Raw genomic sequence first — 18,269 nt, 5'->3', positions numbered from 1 at the left:
GGAATATTACTAATTAAACGTTATGTTGCTAATAATGTAAGAGTAAGAGAAACTAATGTATCATTGGTATGGACATACATGGACATACATAGACAGAATGGAGGTACACGATACTATTAAATAAAAGAAACAAAGAAATAGAGTTCATAATTAACTTGCGAAAACACAAAATAACCAGTAATGACATCACCATATTCTTTTGCAGCCAACAATTGTCGATCGCGTTATGTTAGGTAAGGAAGTAGTAATCGTGGACGTGCACGTAGGAGAATTAATCTTGAATGTATTGGCATCAAGCTCAGATTTTATTGGTCAGGTATCACGTTTCGACGATAACTCATTCCGCGTCCTCAGCGCATGTGCATCACATTAGACGCATCAATTTAATTTAACTATTAGTTATCCATAAAATAATTACACACGAAAGATATGGGCTACTTCGACTAGGACTGGAATTTCGGTATAATCGGTAACGTAGAGCTGCCCATGTCCGAGATGAAATCATTCCAGTTAGAAAGATCGAGTGTTTTCTGGAGAGAAGTAAAATGGTGTGTACGGCTTGTATATTGCCAGTGCTGCACATGATTGACGGTCAACAACATTTCATTTTTATTTTAAAAGATTACTTCGAACAGAATAAGATACCGGCTTGTATTTATTTGTTTGATTTCTTGCAAAATCGGCTCGGTAGGTTCGTTTGCGAAAGACTCATGTTACTGTGTCGTAGATCGAAAAAAGAATAAGAAGGAAGCACCGCGTGGAGAGAATATTGAGAGATATCTATTGTCTGCGCGGTGGCGTTATGTTCGTACGGGATTTGCGAATCTTTCCCATTCACCATACCATCAATATAAAATGGCTGTATAACATAATTGTTAAATATATACAGAATAATAGCTTATGTTACATGCAATAATAAAGGTATATAGGGGTGTCTCATTGACCACGTACCACCCGTTAATGCATAGATAATGGCAGGACTTTTCCGTTCAGCTAAGTCCAAACTATATGCCATTGACGAGTGGTATGCGGTCAATAACACACTCTGTAGATTAACTGCAGTTTGTATTTCGGCAACATAGGTAAAAATATCAAAGAAAGTAAAATTGTACATGTTTGCATAATGAAATACATTATTATTAATGTTCAATTATATAATGTTCAATTAATATCTTGTAACTAACCTTTAATATATGTTCATAATAAGAAACGCAATATACATTTCACATTATAGATATACATATTGTCAATAATATAGATGTTTTGACATTATTAAAAAACAGTTTTATTTTTGTAATTTTCAATTAAATTGACAAGTTAGAAGTTTGATTAACGCGATTATTGGTATATGCTTTTTCTTCGTGTGCTTTTTCTGTGCTTCTTAACGGCATATTATGTATGAATAATGTATAAAATATCGATCTTTTCTATTCTATTTCGAAACCTCCTCAATATCAGACATTATAGTGTTCATAATGGACGTAATGAGGAACTAGCTGATTCTATCTATATATAAATCTATACACCTGCACGAAGCTAGAACATCACGACCATTGTCGTTCAGTCGTTGTCAACTATAGTCAGTCGCTAAGAAGGATCCGAAATAGAATCAAAGTCGTTTATGTTTCACATGTTCACGCATAAGAAGTCGTAGGAATATACTGAGAACTGCGCAGCAAAATTCTACGTTGCCCATTTAACTTGAAAATTAGAGGACTTTCAAGTAATAAATTTTAGTATGGTAAAGATGATATTACAAGACTGTATTTTCATGAGCTGGCAGTCGCTCAAAGTGCTAAGTGTGAGAAAAGAGCACAGTAACAATATTACAAGTTTATTGCAAGATTTACCACTGTTGGAAACAGATTGACCAAGGGTTTCACTCAGACATGTTACGGCATTGCATTTTTTTCATTCCCTTGGAACGATTGTATAAATGATTCCTGCTTCTAAACATCACATTGTCAGTTGTGAACTCTGAGAGGACACATTACAGAATATCATAAACTAATATCGGTAGAAATTGAAGTTTAGTCATAGTGCGCTTCACGATTTAATCACTGCTATTCTTGATTTTATTAAAATTACTTTCAATATTGTTAATACGATAACATAAGAGTAAGAGTGGATAACATACCATCGGCAATATGACGTGGTGTAAGGTACAGAATACAATAAATAAGAGAAACAGGATTTATAACTCTTGCGAAAAGATGAAAAGGCCGTTAACGACATCATCGTGTTCATTTGTAGTCAACACTTTACCCGTTCACGATGAGAGATGATCGCGTTATGGTAGGGACTGGTAGGAGTGTGGAGGAACTAATCGGCGACGTGCACATAGGAGAGTCGATCTTGAACGCAATGATATCAACCCCGGATTTCGTCGGCCAGGTTTCAACGATAAGACTCGTTTCGCGTCATCAGTGGATGCGTAACATTAATTAAGTCACATTAATAATTAATAATCATATACTGGATACATTTTGCAGGTACATGCAGAGACGGAAGAGCAAGTCACGTTTCTGGAGATGCGACAGAAGAGCGTTAAGTGTGCGTTGTGGCTGAGAATGCAGAACGTCCAACCCGGCGATATAATAATGGTGTGCCCGAGTAAAACAATCGACATTTACATTCCGTTTCTAGCGGGTTTGTACATCGGCGCGGTCGTGAACACATGGGATATAAATTGCAAATGTAGGTTTGGACTCTTTCTGCGCGATTCACGATCGCTTGTTTATCTATTCGCTTAGTTCACCTCTATCGGCGCACTCTTTCGGCGAATATATGATATCGTATCAGTATTGTGTTATATCAACCTGTTTTATTCAGTGAATCTCAACGTGCTGCGCCGGACTAGACCGAAGGTGATATTCACCGGTAGAAGACACGTGTTAGAGATGTACGCTCTGGCTGGCCTTCTTCTCAGGGAGGACTTTCAAACGATAATCGTAGCTTTCCAGCCGCAACAAGATTTTATCACTCTGGAAACGATTCTAAACAGTTTCAACGAAAACGACGTCGAGAACTTCACGTGCTCTCCAAGAAGGAGAAGGAGAGACACCGCAGTAATACTATATACTGTTAACATGATGACCGTTGAGAAGAACGTGCAGATACCTTACTCGGCGTTTCTATCTTCGTTCAATTCTGTGATACCTCCCATGACACAGAATACCCACGGCTTGTGGTATGGAAACTTAGGTAATCACCAAAATCTAATGCTGTTGGTGAACGCGATCATCTCATACGTGACGCTGGTCGTGTGGTGGCGAAATGACTTCCAACATGTGTTCGCGGCGATACATCGGTTCCAGGTAACGTAAAGACATGTTAAGCTTTCTGAAAATGTACAATATTGTTAAATGTGTATTTGATCAGTCAAAACGTTCTGCATAATTTTTGCGTGAAATTGTAGTTAATTTAGTAGAAATAAATTATTCATCAACGAAGTAATCTATGATCAGTAATCACCAGTAATCTGTGATCATAAACAGTCATGATGATTACTTGGTTGATGAATATGTTGTTTCTGAATGTAATAGAACAAAATTTGATTTAAAAATTGAACCGAACTATTTAACTGATTCAATACTACTGATGATACTACTGAAAAGTACGAATAAATGGTGGATTATATTAAGGATTAAATAACTGGGGATTGCAGGTGGAGTGGATGTACCTTAGCTCCGCACAAGCCAAGAAAATGTATAACTACCTTAATTACTTGCAACAGCCGCACCTTCCTTTTTCTTCGGAGGATTCTTCGGAGGATTCTTCGGAGGATGACGACGATGAATGGTCCTTACATCAAAGAGAGGAAATAAAAGAGGAGAGAGTAATAGAAGAGGAGAGAGTAATAAAAGAAGAGAGAGTAATAGAAGAGGAGAGAGTAATAGAAGAAGAGAGAGTAATAGAAGAGAAAAGAGTAATACGACGTGAAGAAGTACATGAAAGTGAAGAAGAAGAAGATGACGATGAAGATGAAGAAATGGAAGAGATAGAGAAGAGAGCAATAGAAGAAGAGAGAGTAATACGACGTGAAGGAGAACATGAAAGCGAAGAAGAAGATGATAAAGATGACGATGAAGATGAAGAAATGGAAGAGATAGAGAAGAGAGCAATAGAAGAAGAGAGAGTAATACGACGTGAAGAAGAACATGAAAGCGAAGAAGAATTCGAATTCGAATTTGAAGCTGAAGATGTAGAAATGGAAGAGCTCGAGAAGAGAGTACTAGGAGAGGCGAGAGTAATACGACGTGAAGAAGAACATGAAAGCGAAGAAGAAGAAGAATCCGAAGATGAAGATGAAGAAATAGAAGTAGAAGAGGACAGAGTAATAGAAGAGGAGAGAGTAATACGACATGAAGAAGAAGAATACGAAGATGAAGATGAAGATGAAGAAATGGAAGTAAAGATCGAGAAGCCCGATATATCTTGCTTGAAGTATCTCATGCATGATTTCGATCTCAAACGTCCCTACTCTCACGATACATTTGTCAGGTCGCTAGAAGGAACCTCTGTCATTATATTATACTGTACGTATATAGTCATAAATATTGCAGTGTATTGTCGTGAATCAACGCCTAAGATCGATGATTCTTGAATTTTCCCAGGTTATCCCGAGATTGGCATAATCGCTTGTCGATGGGACACTGAAGGACACCCGCATGTCGGTTACGTGAATAGGAATGTTGAGGTGAAGATTGTCGACTGCACGACTGGAATGCCGGTGAACTATAACGAATTCGGCGAAATCTGCTGCAGATCCCCGGGTATAATGAATGGCTATCACCTGCAGCCTATGATTACGCGTTCCGCTATCAACATGCAGGGTCTGTTGTAATCACTTTTTTACGGATCACATTTAAAATCGATCGATTTAAAACTTTCAAATCGATTATAATAATATGGCTCGCGGAACTGCGAGAAGTGTCAAGTCGCTAGTTGAAACAGTCCACGTTACATTGTCAAACGTTTTCTTTCAGGATGGCTACACACGAAAGATTTCGGCTACTTTGAAACAGATGGTTGTCTCTGCATGACCGGTAATGTAAAGCCATCCATCAGATTCCGAGATGAAAACATTGCAGCTGATGAAATCGAGTTTTTGCTGGAAAGACACAAAGTAGTGGAAAAAGCTTGTATAATGCCGATATTGGACAGGCTTGACGGTCAACATCCGTTCGCGTTCATTTCGAAAAATTATGTGAGTATATTGGTTTATATTTATTTTTTTATAAAATCAGATAGGTTCATTCATGAGAGACGTACTGTGCCGTAGATGTCGAAGATGTCGAAGATGTCGAAGATGGAAATAGAAAGATTTGTGGAAAGAGGATTGAGAGATTCCTACAGGCTTCGCGGTGGCATCAGGTTCCTGAGATCGGGACTATCCTCGATGTATTATTACAGAACCATTGATTTTAAACGGTTGTATCACATAATTGTTAAATATGTGCAGAATGACAGCTTATGTTATATGGAATAATAAAGTCATGCAAATTAACCGTGCTTTGAATTTCGGTAATATAGTTAAAAAATCAAAGAGAATGTAAATACTTTTGCAATTAAATATGCTATTAGTATAATAATTAAAATAATAATTAAATATGCTGTTACTAATGTTAAATAATGTAATTGTCTGTACAACAAAGAAACTTTAATAGACATTTGTAAAATATAACGCCATGTACATTTCATATTATATATATAAATATTCGATAATAGAATTTCGGATTCGGTTGTATAATATCAACAGAAATTTTTTTCTCTACAGATAGATTTATTAGTAAAATATTTCGTGTATGCAAACATGTAAAATTGAACAATTTCATCGTGTATATAATAAATAATAAATATTATTCTGCACATGTTGTTCTATATGGTTGATTGTGAATTGTAATAGTATGGAAATTGAGAGAGATAGGTTGTGCATAAAGCACATAATCTGTCGCAATTTTCTGAAGCGCGTTCTTGTTATCGTCCGGAAGTAAAGAAATTTAGACGAAAGAATAAAGTTAATTGTTCTCTCGATGAAAAGATAATGCAAGGAAAATATTCCGTGCAATTTTAACGAAGAAATTGCGCGAGCATAATAAGCATAATTTCCGCTTCCATCTTGCTTAATAAAGTAGCGGCATAAATGAAACTGGTATCGGCGTACACTCTGCTGTTCCTTTTACAGTTTTTACATCTGCTCATTCGCTGAAAACATATATTCTCATATTGTCCTTAATGAGGAAACCTTAACGAGGATTGCCACATTATCATACGTTGGTTTTGAGAAGCGTATCACACGCGTTTGCACAGAGAGGCAGTTTTTAATGAAAATGCGCGGTCGCGCTACAACTGAAGGGACGCATTAATGTAATTACTTCTTAGTGGTGTGGCGGAGAAGTATTATTTGCGGGTAAATTTCTGCATGCGGGTGTGAAAAGCAATAATACTCCGTGAGTGTTCGTGCACACCTCTCCGCGCAAATTTAATTTCCGGACGTGCGCTACGGGAGAAAATGCTTTGCATTTGATTTGCATAATAATATTACGGGCCTCACAGTGACATTAGACATGCGCGTGCAATAAAATGTAATAACATTTTATTTCAATTTTGTATTGATATATTCGGGTCTTATATTTCTGCATTTCATAACTCCCGAATGCAAATGTTATGAGAAGCCTACTTGAAATTTAATGAAAAAGACTCTGCTATCTACTCGTGCCGAAACTTAATTTGCGATATCGTCTTCGTTTTTTACTTTCGGACGGTCGTTAGCAGCTTTTAACTCGAAAGCTATTAATTTCTCAGGTATTTTTATCAGGATGAAGCTGAGTTCAATTTAATTAAAGAATCTGATACTTGGCGGTAGGAGGGCGCGGTGGCGCCTGAATATAAATGTATATCGCAACCTTTTATGGGGAGCGTTAGCGAGTACATTACAATGGCTACGAGCTGCTGCTGCTGCTGCTGGGAAAGTTTTTCATCGAAGCTTTTATGCACGGTAGGTGGCCTCGATAACGGAATCCCACGTCTCCGAAAGAACAGCCGTTTCTGCGTTGGATGGGTTCCCGGAAGTGGCTGTGTCAATAGCGTTCGCCGTCCTGAATAGTCAGCTGCCAAAAGTAGCGGAGCAACGATGACGTTAATGTGACAGTGATATTCAGAGCATTCCTAGTTACTCCTTGCACGCGCTCTCTTTAATATAACATGCATAATATAATAACAAAATTTACATTTTCTTGCTGATGCAACATGCATTAGGAAAATGTTGTTTAATGTAGATACACGTTATATTTAAATAATTTAAATCAATATATTATTAATTACATATATAATATATTTCTTCTAGGTTTTGCATAATATATTCCATGCTACTGCATGCGTAACTCGATCGTGAGAACTCATTAGTTGGTAATGTTTATTCCGACGAACGTGTCGTTTACACTTTACACTGATATAAGACAGATCGATGCAAAAAAAAGGCGTAAAAAGAAGCAGGAAAAAAACTGCCGTCGTCGTTGAATGTCATCGTGCGAACGCGATCACCTGCACCTAGTGTCTATCGCGACGAGCTTCTACATTAGACAGATTACGTAACACGAACGCATCGCAATTAATTAGCTCCGCGCGTGTGCAGGTGTACATAGTTCGGGACAGTGAACGCAACCGTTAATGATCCGTCCAAATAACGTGTGTGGCATTTAAGAACCAAGCATCCCGTTCCGCTTTTCGCGATTGGAATAAATCGAACGAGTGTCATGCAACTCACGCACACGCAAACACACAGGCAAACATACTTTTTGTTAGATGTGTCGTCATTTTTCAGTTGTCCGTTTTCCATCCGGAAATTACTTCCCCGAGAATCCGCGGGAGCGAAAGTTCCGACGAACTCGGCTTGGAACTCACAAATCGAAGATCGTGTCACGCGCGGTGCACGTGTGCAAAAATTTACAGTGACGATTGATCCCCGCGGTAACGCGCGTTTCTTGTTCCCTTCTTTTTTCTTCTCGCCCGCTTGGATGATCGATGGAGCTCATGAGAGAAAGAGAGAAAGAGGAAAAAACGTATAGAAAACGTCGGTGACGTTGGGTTCGAGGTTTTTCCGCTTCTGCGCATTTACTGCGTTCAGCAGGTTGACCTGGTGGTGTCGACGATGCATATTTAAACAGGGTGGTTACAGGAAGTGGGTTGCTCATCACTTTCCCACTAGTTGTTCCCGTTTTACTCATGAACGACGGTCCGTTTGCTGCCTCTGCAAAGCTCGAATCCGACCGGTGAAATAAGGTACAGTTAAATAGTGCATATGTGCAACAGGTATGTAAATGTTAGTCGTGCAGTTTGGAAACTTTGTGACTATGAATGTATGATTTATTCAGTTCCATAGCCCGTAGAGAGAGTGTGTCCAAAAGTTGACGATGAAATTTAAAAAAGTATTTTTAGAGTTGAAGGTGTATATATTTATATCTGATCTTTCTTTAATAAAATCTTTTAGAAAAACGAGCAACTCGCTAGTTATTATATTATAATTTCGAAATTCGCAACGTAAAATTTCTCGGAGCTTTAAATAAAGGAGCTTTAAATAAAGTAAAATCAAGATACAACTAAGAGAACAAGGTCTTTTCTTTTCAGTTTTGTTACTTAATTTTTTGTTAAAACTTTATTAAAAGATTGCTAAAACTTTCTTATTTCCTATATAAATTGTTTATATAATATTTTTCTTGGTCATTTTTACACACAAAGAGGGAATTAAAATTAAACTTGTTAAAAGATTTTTATCCACAATACGATTGTATGAAGTAATATAATATTTCAAAATTATCATTAATGGACTTACACAGGAAAACGACAAATATACGATTATGCGACATCAAAGCATGATGAGATTTGCTCAAAGGATCGGCAAAGCCGAAAGCGTGCTTAATTATTTGTTGCACGAGCGCGTTATTTACCCAACAACTCCACGACAATTTGTCGGTTAAACATATGGCTACGTTTGTAGAATTAAAGTGGAGCTGCTGAAACTAATACGCTTGAGTTACCAATGAAGTTACCAACTCAGCTAAAGTCATTAACATTAATACGGACCAATAACGCAACCCGTATTAATCGCAGCGTGTAATAAATTCTACCGAAATTGGTACGCGCGCAATTACGATCTACCGGTTCTACCTTCTGGGTTCCGGGTTCTCCTTGCAACCCAGAAATCCGGGTACCAAATCTAAAAACGTTGTAACAAAAAGCAGGGAAAATGTTGGGATCGATCTATTCTACTACGGCGGAAGCTTTTTCGTGAATTCCAACAATTCTTCTAAAATCTATTCCGAGTGCAGAATAAATCTTGTGCCGTCAAATACAGGGTTACAGAGTTTGCTCAGCGTGCGCACGCGTATTTTCACGTATTTTCCATGTATATGGAAATCTCCTTGTGAGAATCGTCGCTCTGTTATTACGAGTAAGTTCAGAGGAGCTCGGCTTGAAGCAGCAAACTCGACGCGCCGTCCCGACGTCTGGTATTGCTTGCGGAGCAATGAGTTCCTTAGGTAGGATCATCCACGTAGGATCCGCGCGATCTCGTTGACAAATAATAGCAGCAGCCGCAACAGTAGTAGTAGTAGCAGCAGCAGCAGCAGCAGCAGCATAATTAATTCCTCAGGCAGAAATAAATTCCGCTAGATGACTCGAAGCACGTGTGAACGTGAAAGCTCGGCTCGAGCGATACTATTTATAGAAAATGTGGAGACCATTAAGGTATCTGACATAAAAGAGGCGGTCCCTTATATACGTCTCGGTGTGGATCGCGAGAAATTCGTCTACCTGGAGCTCCTCTTTGTCTGTCCGGCGATGCGTTTCGACATTTATCTTGAGATCTTCCTACCTGAGACTTCCCTTTATCCTCCGAACAACAATGAAACAAGGTCGCGTTTATCAAGGCTACCAGCTCTATTCACGGAATAAAATACGCCTGCAAATTCGATATGTACACGAGCAGGACAAACAATTCTGACGGCGCGTATTTAGCGAATAATAAATAAATAATAATAAATAAAACTTGACGAATCACAGATTTTTCGAAAAGGAACTTGTAGATGCTGAGATTTCTCGTGAATCACCGACGACGGGACTACGAGGATGAGGGTGATCAGCACTCCTTTTCCGGGGTGACTCATCCCCTTTAATTCTAGATGGAAGGACGCTCAGCATTGGAGGCGCGATGGTTCACGCACGGCTCGTGCGTAAAAACTCTCGCCGGAATTTCAAGTATTAGCGCACGCAAGCCCGGGCTTACACTAGGCATCGATTTTACATCGCTCAGAGTGAAAACGCTCGTTAGTTTTTGCCGTTTCCGCGCGCACGGCAATCTGCTTCTCTAGCTCGATCGCTCGCTCGGCGTTTCCTTTCGCGTGCGCCCGTGTCTATAAAATCGAATTAAGTGTTTTTCGACGGCCTCTTACGGCTCTCGCGCGTTTAAAATTGCTGCCACCATTCCGGCAGTGGTCGCTTATAAAAGGTGAAAGTTTAACGATGGCTTTCAGCGGCTCTCGCTGAGGCGGGCAAACGGGCGGACTTGGACCGCTCGCGCGTCGAGTAACAACCTCGCGAGGCGTCGTAAAGATTACGCGCCGGATATACGCGTGGTCGAACGGCAAGCATCGTAAAGAGGATACTGGCCGAACGGTCGATAGAGATACCGAGCGCTCGAGGATACTTGAGGACCGGATATTCTGCCATGCCGAAAAAGGGAATAAACTTCTTTGTCTTCCAATGTGCCCAGCGCGAAGAGTTGTCGCACGAGGCACCGCTCGCAATTATCAGACGGAGGGCAATTAAGACTTTACCTTAATGAAATATTGGTTATTTGACGAGGGAAACCGAGACGGGACTAGGATGCTCGTGAGAACTTGTAGTTTCATGACGGTGCGTGGGTGGACTGACAACTACGCCACTGGCAAAACACCACGAAGGCTTTCTTCGGGGGCTTTTATTCTGCTGAGGGATAAAAAAAGAAAATTCCGTTAAGTTAGAAAAAAAGATGTTTCACGCCGATATTGCGTGTTATACACGTAGGCTGGAAACACTCGGTGTGAACGCTTACATTCTGGAATCCTGAATGGCGTGAAAGATCTCGGAGCTTTTATTTTAATATTCGCCCAACGTATCGTACGATTAAATGATTATTCGGTGCTTGGTGAAGAATTATATACTGTTTACTGGGCAACACACGTCTGCTCTGAATCTGAACGATATTCTTGATGTTGCGCAAATGTGCGAAATTACATTAAGCTTCTTTTTAATACGTCAATCGTGTATACAAATTGTCCAGTATAAACGTTTCCTTTTTTGTTCGCAGTTTAATGTGCATTGGCGAGAAAACAAATGGTGCAACTGCATAAACGACTGACGTTTCGGTATATTTAATCGAACAATGGAGTCTTTTGTCTATATTTTTGCAATTAAGAGTGAAAGTAGATTATCTGCACGGTGGTACACAGTAGCCGGAGTTAACTAACGAGGTGTGTAATACGTTCCTAAAATGCTAATGAATATCACTTTACGTACGTAGATCCGACTAAAGGCTCTAGAAGGGTATATAGGGTGAATCAGCCCCAGGCGTAAATTTTGATGACACTTGGCTCAAGGTTAGCTCCCTATATGAGATTTAAGTACACCAAGTTTCAAACATGGAAATCACTTTTTTTAGAAGTTATGTTAATAAATGTGATTTCATGATTTTTGCGAATATCTCAGTGGTGTTTAGAGATATTTATTTATGAAAATACTGGTAGATGCATGGCCTCAAGACCAATAAAGGACTATATATCAACTGGATTTTGGCGCGAAATTCAAATTTTTTAAAAATATTAAAGTTTTGAAAAATTTTTTTCGACATGTTCCCTTAGAGCAACAATCATAAGTTTTTTTCTATACAATGCTCTACTACAAACCTACCTATCAAAAAATCAACAGCCATGTATCCGTGGTGCAACAGTATGAAAAAAACCATAAACCATAAACAAAGTGATTTCCATGTTTGAAACTTGGTGTACTTAAATCTCATATAAGGAGCTAACTTTGAGCCAAGTGTCATCAAAATTTATGCCTGGGGCCGATTTACCCTACATACCCTGCTAGAGCCTTTATCCTGCTTATTACTATATCAAAATTTCATTTTATTTTCTATCATCGCAAAAATTTCGAACAGTAAAACGCCATCAACCATCTAACAAAGAAACTGTGGAGAATTGCGTGATAATTATTAAAACACAACGCATCTATTGGATTCTCAGAATTATTATTATTATTAATTAAACTAAAACGGGATTATGCAGATAGCTTTTCGCTCCGAGAAACATTACGCAAATTATGCATATTTCTCATTCCTCAGGAATCACGTGTGAAAATCGTTAATATAAAACTGACATTTCACGTGATCTCATGACGAATATTTACAGATGCAGTACATAAATGAATCGATCCACTTGGCTGTACCAACATTTCCTACGTTCCGTGCATGACAGGACTTGATCAAATAAAGTACGTTCTAGACTGGCTTTAATTAATAAGGACGTGTATCCGAAATGTGATCCGACTGGTCAGTTCTGTCTCGTCTCATCCTCAGCACCGGTTAATGCTCTCTCGTCGTTCGATGTCGTTGCACTCTTATCCTTAATGCGACGGAGTTAAACGTGCTGAGTGCCGTACACGAGGAGAACGATTCCGTCCGATGCTGCTTACAACTTCGCTCCTCGAAAAAAAGAGGAGAGATGGGGTGACTGCGAAAAGGGCGAGCCGGCTTCAGCCGTGCGAACGCGAACTTAAATCCTGTCGGAATGAATTATTCCCGTTTTCCCCTCTGACCATGGAGATAACGCAACCCCAACGAGCTGTACACCCACCACGTAGAAATAAGTCGGTCTCAGGTGGATGAATGCCGGATCTCGCTTTGTTCTCGCCTTTGTGTCGTTGTCTCGAGGTATTCGAGCGTTGATGAACTGGAACATGATGCTTCTGCGAGTTCTTCTTCTATAGTTTCAACTGGCTGCTAATAAGTATGTTTCACGTTACTTGATTATATTTTGTGCTTTTAATATTTTGATGCTTGAAATAAAGTATTAATAACTTGATGATCGATAAAAAAATTAAAAGTAACGCCCTCTCAAAAATATATAAATAAAGTCGGAAAAATAATATATTATATAATTTCATAGCTTTAATTGATTAAATAATTCTGAAAAGTATTATATATGATATATAGCACACACGGCTTGTACAAAGAAAAACAATAGTGAAATTGTCTTCTGCCTACGGCGAGAAAATGTAATATATTCGGTAGATGATTGATGTTCTGAGCGGCGCAATTGTCTTGGGCGTATCCTCTTGCTTGTCGTCATGTCACATGCAAATTCTTGCGTGTATCCTTGGCCTGGTGTCTCGGAAGCGTAAGCAATCGCTACAAAGGAACGCACACATAACATCGGTCCTTTGTCAGTATCTTCATTAAAATTTATTGCGAGATCGTGGAGTATTGTGTTTGCGCACAATGATAAAATGTCACTCCGATACGCCGAACCGTTGGCGCGAACCGTTGTACGCGCAGTTTTGCTTAAGCTACTTTATTGCGAGAGTGACAAGGATTTTAGACCTTCAGACTGCCCGTTGAACCGTTTTAAATCGTTAGCGTGTCAATCATTTCCGAGATTAATCTTTCATGTAGAAGGTTCTCTATTAAGCGCCGCATAATCCTCCCTCGCGTTGCTCGCAAGCACCGAACCGGATAAATATAATAAAGCACGCTTTGTTAACAAGACCTGATATTTTAAATTCTCTCTGTCTCTCTTTTCCTCTTTCTCTCTCGGTCTGTCACGTAAAAAATGCAACGCAGTATCGCCACGAAAGACAATGTACCTAGACATCGTTTTTTCACAGAGAGAATCGCGCAAATATTTGTGATGTGTGTTATTCGTGAATAAATCGCATCGAAAGAAGAATTATTTAATAAACAAAGGAGATATGCGCATGAGTATACTTGCAGAGAAACGGGTCTTTTTATATCCAGTAAGACTGTATAGAACTATAAAGAGACAAAAAAGGAGGAGAATAAGATCTCCTCTCCGCGACTAAGCGTCTTCTTCGCTTTCTCAAGTAGTAGCGGGATCTGTATAGTCGGACGCAAGAGAGCGATAAACGTTTTCTCTTTTGCGTTTGACCGATACAATGAAAGGCGAAAATTCTGTTTATACTGTTACAATGATAGCAGGAAAACTTGATCTTTTTCGAAATTCCATTAAAATTAAGAAAGTTAATTTTGCATAAACTTAATGCATTTAATTAATCGAGAAATATTACCAGAAAGTGTTGAAATATTTTTGTCTTCGGACTATAAACGGTGCTCTCGCATCGTGAATAGTTCAAAAGAGACTGCATTATAATTATATTAAATTACAATTAGTAAAATTTAATAGCGCGGAAGAAAAGCGAGGCACCAAGCAAGTTTAATTGACAATGTCTTTGCCATCAGTTTATCAGAAATAAATGCGTATTGCGAGAACCGCTAATTTATCTGTTGGGGCACTCTGCACGAGTTCGCACAAGATCGATACATGTGTCGGAACTATCTAATAGAGTAGTACCAAAGGAGCTACGGTCTCATCGAAGTTCAGCGTACAAACATTGACCTCGTCCCAGGTGTATCAGCGGCAGTAACTTCCAGAAGAGCGAAATGGCAAAGCAAGTGATCCCGTCACCTTGCGGACATTTGGATGTAAAGCGAAGATTCGAACTTCGCCATGGGACACTCTCCGAACGCGCGCGCCAATCCAAAGCCAAACCGATCAACTTCGCTCCAAGGGATAAATCGCACCGGAAATCGCGCAACGAAAACGTGGACTGTAAATCTCCCGAATTTCCTGAATCTTGCGTTTCGTTTGAACAAAGAGACGCACGCAAAACCATGCTCGATCTGCTTATTGTCGCAAATGTAGCGTCGCGTAGGTGTCGAGAGCGCGCGTCTAAAGCAGAAGCCGGACGTGTCGTCGCCAGCGAGAATGCATGCAGCGGACAGCAGCTTAAACATTCGCCCTGTCTCAGGTGCTCCGCTCTCTCTGTCAGGTGCTTTCATAGCTGATACGAGGGAGACAAACAGAAAGAGAGAGAGAGAAGGAGATTCGCTCGGTGGGAGGGAGGGAAACAGCTAACTATACACGGCTGCATACTCCGGTACACTCTAGAGCGTGGTGCGCAGGTGGAAGAAGGTCGGAAGGTTACGAGAGCGCAGACGCCGACTGAAAGCATCGAGGATAGCGCCCGGCACGGCACCCAAGTACCGGACAGAGCTAGCTCGCCCGCATTGCCGTATTCGTCTATCAGCGTGTCAGGTCGCCCATTCAGCGAGCCATCAGGGTTACGCGCACTCGCAGCCGTTCCGGCGCGACTTCGTCGTCGACTTTGCGAGTCCGCGAGCTTCGCCACTCCGATCACCCTCGGGAGTCCGGGCGGTCGGCGGGACCAGCACGAGACACCCCCCTCGTCGCGGGATTCGGAGAGTTCCCGTTTTCCCGCGCTCGGGCTTTTCCACGCAGTCGGAGCCCGCTGCACCTGTTAACCCGCCACTTCCGCTCTCGCACGTAAGTACCTTCTAGCTCCAGCTATAGACGAGTTTTGCGCTTTTTGAAAGGTCGCCGATACTCGCGGAACTTTCAAAATATTACGACGCATACTACTGAATGGGGTAGTTTTCGGAGTATTTTGGGAGGTTTTGTTGGAATGTGCGCACCAGCGTGTGTATATAAATATGAATGAGCTTCTGGCGAGTTTGACGGAAGGGTTGCGAGTTCGATGCGCGTTCTTCACGTATTTCGCGGTTCGGTATAAATATCAATTGGGTTGGGAATTGTACTCCTGACTGCCTCGCGAAGCTATTTTAAATTAAAGTTTCAACTTTGATATGTGTATCGGTTGTTGATTGTACTGTCAATTTCGAAAAGCAAATCAATTTTTGAGAGGAACGAAGTACATGTACGTGGATAGCTTTTATAATGGCGTAAAATTATGATTTTTTAAGAATTTCAATTACAAATTATTCATTAATCAATTTTATCTTCTTATAATCTGTATATTATAATGTATAATACTATAATGCATATGCAATTTATAATATCTTATTAATTAGCGTAATATAATATAATATACATTATTTGAAATTCGAGATGAAATCGAGAAGATTGAGATAACCGAACATGCACTTTAATCGTCTCATTCATTGTCAATTTAATTACTTTATATATTTAAATAGGGCTTAATTCCAGTACCGTTGACTCATTTGCGCCACATTTCGCTTCCCTCAACGTTACCTCTGATCTTAGATATTCTGGGTCATGTCACTCCCTTCGGCGAACACAGTTTACTACTTTCTGCGAAGTACCTGAATTGCATCACATATATGTACGCACAGCCATAAATTAACCATAAAAACAGCTCTCGCAATTTTCAAACGTGTATGTGTATGTACATGCATGCGGCCCGGATCTTGCTCCAGAAAATAATTGGATGCATCTAGAAACCAATACAAAATTTACATGCACGTAATAAAATATTCAATCGCAACGAAACGATTTTCCATTGACTTGCAAATATGTATTTTAGTTTACTTTGTTACAACCAGTCGTGCAGTACTGAACCAAGAATACGTTTTTATTACGGCCAACGGCGCGTCTCTAATTATCAGTAGAGATCTCAAAGATTTAATAAATTAAAGCGGTTAACAAAGTACCAGGCGAAAATTATCTCGCGGATTGTATAAGAAGCTAGACAATGAGTCGCTCCTTATAGCGTCGGCTTCATAATTGGCATGAATAATTGCGGAGTGATACAATTTCGTGTACAATTTTCCTTTAATGCATCTCTTCAATCTAAAAATAAAGAGCGCCACCAGCAAGATAATTCCCGTTACGAGACGTTGCACCGTGGCAGAAAATAGTACTCGCGTGCTATTTTTAGCGCGCTGTGAATGGAACTCGACTGAGAGAGAGAAAGACAGAAAGTATTTTCCGTTTATTATTTTATTTTTCCCAACACGCGACATTTCCTTCGCCATGGCGCGTGTCTCAACTCATTAGCTCTCTTGCTTCCCCACGGCGGAATCGATCGTCGTGACGCGTCGCTTGCACCCCGAAATCCCCGATTGTCCGCTTCGCGTTACGGTGAATCTCGTGTTACGTTAGTCGCGGCGCACAAGCGGGCAGCAAAACGATTACAGCTTCAAAAGACATTTCCCGACGCGACGTTTCCCTTCGACGCAATCTGCGTAGTCTGGATTGGCGAGAGTCAGGTGTCGGAAATGGCGCGGTAGATTGCATCATTTACCGGAGTCCTTTCAAAACCGCAACTTTAGCACGACCAACGTGCTGCGGAACTTCGGACACACGTGCACCCCTTGAACACCCGCGCCGCCGACCGCACGCGGGGGGTTGAAGTCGCGCGTTAAAGACAGTCGCCCGTTAATGAAACGCGCGTCCAATCTTCATCCGGGCACTCGAAATTGCGCCGCGGAAGGCAATCTCGACGTCATTCTGCGGACGTCGTCATAAATCTCTCATAAGGTAACTTAAAATTACGGGATTTCGTGCTCGGCAGTGTTTGGCAGCTCGCAGCTCAAACTTACTCTCGCGCTAATCCGATCCGGCGAATCTAATCTCGTTTACCGTCTCAACTTGACTCGAGTTGGCCAAGTGCGTTAATAACGCGACGATTCCTGCCCTCTTTGTTGCTATTCATTATTCCGTTCTGCAGCAGCTCGCTCTCTGCGTCTTACGCTCGTTACGTGCATTTATTAAGGCCATTTATTAAGCGTCCATTAGACGCAATCGGTACGGGAAGCGCGTCGTCTTCTCGGATCTTTTTTTTACGTAATGGAAATTGCAGCTTTGTCGCGACCTTACGTTTTCCTGACTGACTGACGTCACGCTCTACCTTGCGTTCTCCTGGAAATGATATCGTGCAATGTTATGTCGAGAGACTGCATGACTCTTGACACTTAAACCGCGACGCAGCGCCCTGTTGCAAAGCATCGCGCGCTTTTTTTCCCCGAGGTAACCTTCCGCAAGTGGCGGGACTTAAAGGGCTAGTAATTAGCAATTATTCGCACGAACGGCGAGAAGGCGGCGAATGCCATTTGAACTTCTGACTTCCTTCACTGAACAGCAGTTTCGATAAATTGCGGTGCGTTCATTTCGCGAAACAATACTAGATCTAAATTAGAAAAGAGCACGTCCGTG

The 18,269-nt window shown here is 40.6% G+C and overlaps 2 protein-coding genes and 2 long non-coding RNA genes across 4 annotated transcripts in view; 3 read left to right on the top strand and 1 right to left on the bottom strand.

Annotated features, from left to right (window-relative positions):
- Positions 1 to 212: 212 nt before the first annotated feature.
- LOC105278469 lies at positions 213 to 5,676 on the top strand. Its single transcript, XM_011337580.2, has 8 exons — positions 213 to 2,162; positions 2,254 to 2,394; positions 2,493 to 2,697; positions 2,833 to 3,317; positions 3,668 to 4,538; positions 4,617 to 4,835; positions 4,989 to 5,209; positions 5,285 to 5,676. The coding sequence occupies exons 1-8, from the start codon at positions 2,148 to 2,150 to the stop codon at positions 5,489 to 5,491; spliced, it is 2,364 nt and encodes a 787-aa protein (XP_011335882.1). The 5' UTR covers positions 213 to 2,147; the 3' UTR covers positions 5,492 to 5,676.
- Positions 5,644 to 8,010, bottom strand: LOC109610902. The gene is made up of 2 exons (XR_002193217.2): positions 7,797 to 8,010; positions 5,644 to 7,112 (listed from the first exon to the last, which is right to left on the bottom strand). It is a non-coding gene; the product is annotated as an uncharacterized LOC109610902 (long non-coding RNA).
- Positions 8,011 to 8,141: 131 nt separating this feature from the next.
- LOC105278247 lies at positions 8,142 to 13,121 on the top strand. The gene is made up of 2 exons (XR_893757.3): positions 8,142 to 11,510; positions 12,450 to 13,121. It is a non-coding gene; the product is annotated as an uncharacterized LOC105278247 (long non-coding RNA).
- A 2,225-nt stretch (positions 13,122 to 15,346) lies between these two features.
- LOC105278251 (ras-related protein Rap1) overlaps positions 15,347 to 18,269 on the top strand; it is a 30,596-nt gene continuing 27,673 nt past the window's right edge. Inside the window, exon 1 of the mRNA XM_020031331.2 lies at positions 15,347 to 15,620. The gene's annotated coding sequence lies outside the window, so the exon portion shown is untranslated. The remainder of the gene's footprint in view (positions 15,621 to 18,269) is intronic.

This window comes from Ooceraea biroi, chromosome 10 (genome assembly GCF_003672135.1).
Source record: "Ooceraea biroi isolate clonal line C1 chromosome 10, Obir_v5.4, whole genome shotgun sequence".
NCBI classification, from domain to species: Eukaryota; Metazoa; Arthropoda; class Insecta; order Hymenoptera; family Formicidae; genus Ooceraea; species Ooceraea biroi.
The sequence above is the reverse complement of the archived record's forward strand: the minus strand, read 5'-3'. Positions and strand labels throughout refer to the sequence as shown.